This window comes from Macaca nemestrina, chromosome 6 (genome assembly GCF_043159975.1).
Source record: "Macaca nemestrina isolate mMacNem1 chromosome 6, mMacNem.hap1, whole genome shotgun sequence".
NCBI lineage: Eukaryota > Metazoa > Chordata > Mammalia > Primates > Cercopithecidae > Macaca > Macaca nemestrina.
In genome coordinates, this window is record NC_092130.1 from 60,722,270 (window position 1) to 60,724,118 (window position 1,849).

At 38.6% G+C, this 1,849-nt stretch overlaps 1 protein-coding gene across 1 annotated transcript; it reads left to right on the top strand.

The window, feature by feature from the left end:
• Nucleotides 1-1,066: 1,066 nt before the first annotated feature.
• On the top strand, nucleotides 1,067-1,549 carry LOC139363788 (large ribosomal subunit protein eL21-like). The gene has a single exon (XM_071098560.1). The coding sequence runs from the start codon at nucleotides 1,067-1,069 to the stop codon at nucleotides 1,547-1,549; it is 483 nt and encodes a 160-aa protein (XP_070954661.1).
• The last annotated feature ends 300 nt before the right edge of the window (nucleotides 1,550-1,849 follow it).

Here is a 1,849-nt window from a genome sequence, read left to right on the forward strand (position 1 = left end):
ATAAAGGAAATGTAAGAAATAAAATCAAAGCAAAGAACAATTAACGAATATGGTTTAGATGAAGAAAATGAAACCTTACAGATACACTGAAATCATCTTTGATAACTTCTACAAGCTCATTCACCAGAAGCAACTACTCTCATGAAGTAGGTGTGGATCCTCTCCAGTCCATGCTTTATCCCTTTACTGCAGGTAAACATAGCCATAGAAAGTATAATGTTTTTAAAATTCTACATGAATTGCATCATGCTACACATTTCTGGAGTGATTTTTTTTAAATTTTGGCCAACAACTGTGTTTTAGTTGGTTATATATTTGGGATCACAAACATGTCTACTAAGAAACTGAAATATTTGCCTCCTAATTAAACAAGAAATAACTATATAATAACTATCAGGATCAGAGTGTCCACACAGAACAGCAGCAGATGCAGGTGACTGCTGGACCTCTTCCCAGCCTCTAGCTCCCTAAGGCAGGCACCATATCCAGGGACAGAGTCCACACAGGAAAGATCCTGAAGCATCTGAGAACACAGCCACATTCTTGTCATGCCTTTGCCCTTTTATTCTTTCCTTATAACATCATGTAAGAGGGCACAGCATGTTTCCCATGCTGGACCCTGCTCTGCTCACTCCACACACCTTCCAACACCCACCATGGACACTGTTCAGCAGCTGGAAGAAAGATGGCACCTGATGGACAGCAAAGGTTTTGATGAATAATAAATACATGAAGGAACTAGGAGTGGGACTAGCCCTCTGTGAAAAAAGCCCTATGGCCAAAAAAGATTGTATTATCTTTTTTGATGGCAAAAACCTCACAAGAAAGATAAGAAAAGGGAAATCATGTAATAGAGTGTTAGAATATTAATAAATACATGAGTTAGAACACAACCTCATGTGTCAGTATGCTAGGGTCCCTGAACACCATCCCTGACTCAGGCTTTCCAGCATGCTTGTATCACTCAGTACAGTCCCTGACTCTGATTTTAGTACGTGTCTATTTATATATCTTTTTCCTGACAGTTCTTTCAGCCGGAACCACCATCTTCCAGTAATTCACCAAAATGATGGACACAAAGGCAAAGAGGAGAGGCACCCGATATATGTTCTCTAGGCCTTTTAGAAAACAGAGAGTTTTTCCTTTGGCCACGTATATGCAAATCGGTAAGAAAGGTGACATTGTAGACATCAAGGGAATGGGTACTGTTCAAAACGGAATGCCCCACAAGTGTTATCATGGCAAAACTGGAAGAGTCTACAGTATTACCTGGCATGCTGTTGGCCTTATTGTAAACAATCAACTTAAGGGCAAGATTCTTGCCAAGAGAATTAATATGCGTATTGAACACATTAAGCACTCTAAGAGCCAAGATAGCTTCCTGAAACGCATGAAAGAAAATAATCAGAAAAAGAAAGAAGCCAAAGAGAAAGGTACCTGGGTTCAACTGAAGCGCCAGTCTGCTCCAATCAGCGAAGCACACTGTGTGAGAACCGATGGGAAGGAGCCTGAGTTGCTGGAACCTATTCCCTATGAATTCATGGCATAGTAGGTGTTAAAAAAATAAAAGACCTCTGGACTGTAAAAATGTTTCTATTCATTGAGTAGAAGTGTGGTGTCTTCTCCCCAAAAGAAATATTTAAAGAAAATTTTAATTGTGTCCTTATCCATTATGTAATGTCTTTACTATTTAAATTTAATGTATTTCTTGCTGAAAGATGTGAGGTGGCTTATTGTGGAACAAATTACTCAACTGGTGAGAAAATGGCCAGATATTATTTATGAAATATTTGTACTGGTTTGAAGATAGTCCCTCTAAATCATCATGGAATAAAATAATTTACAAAAA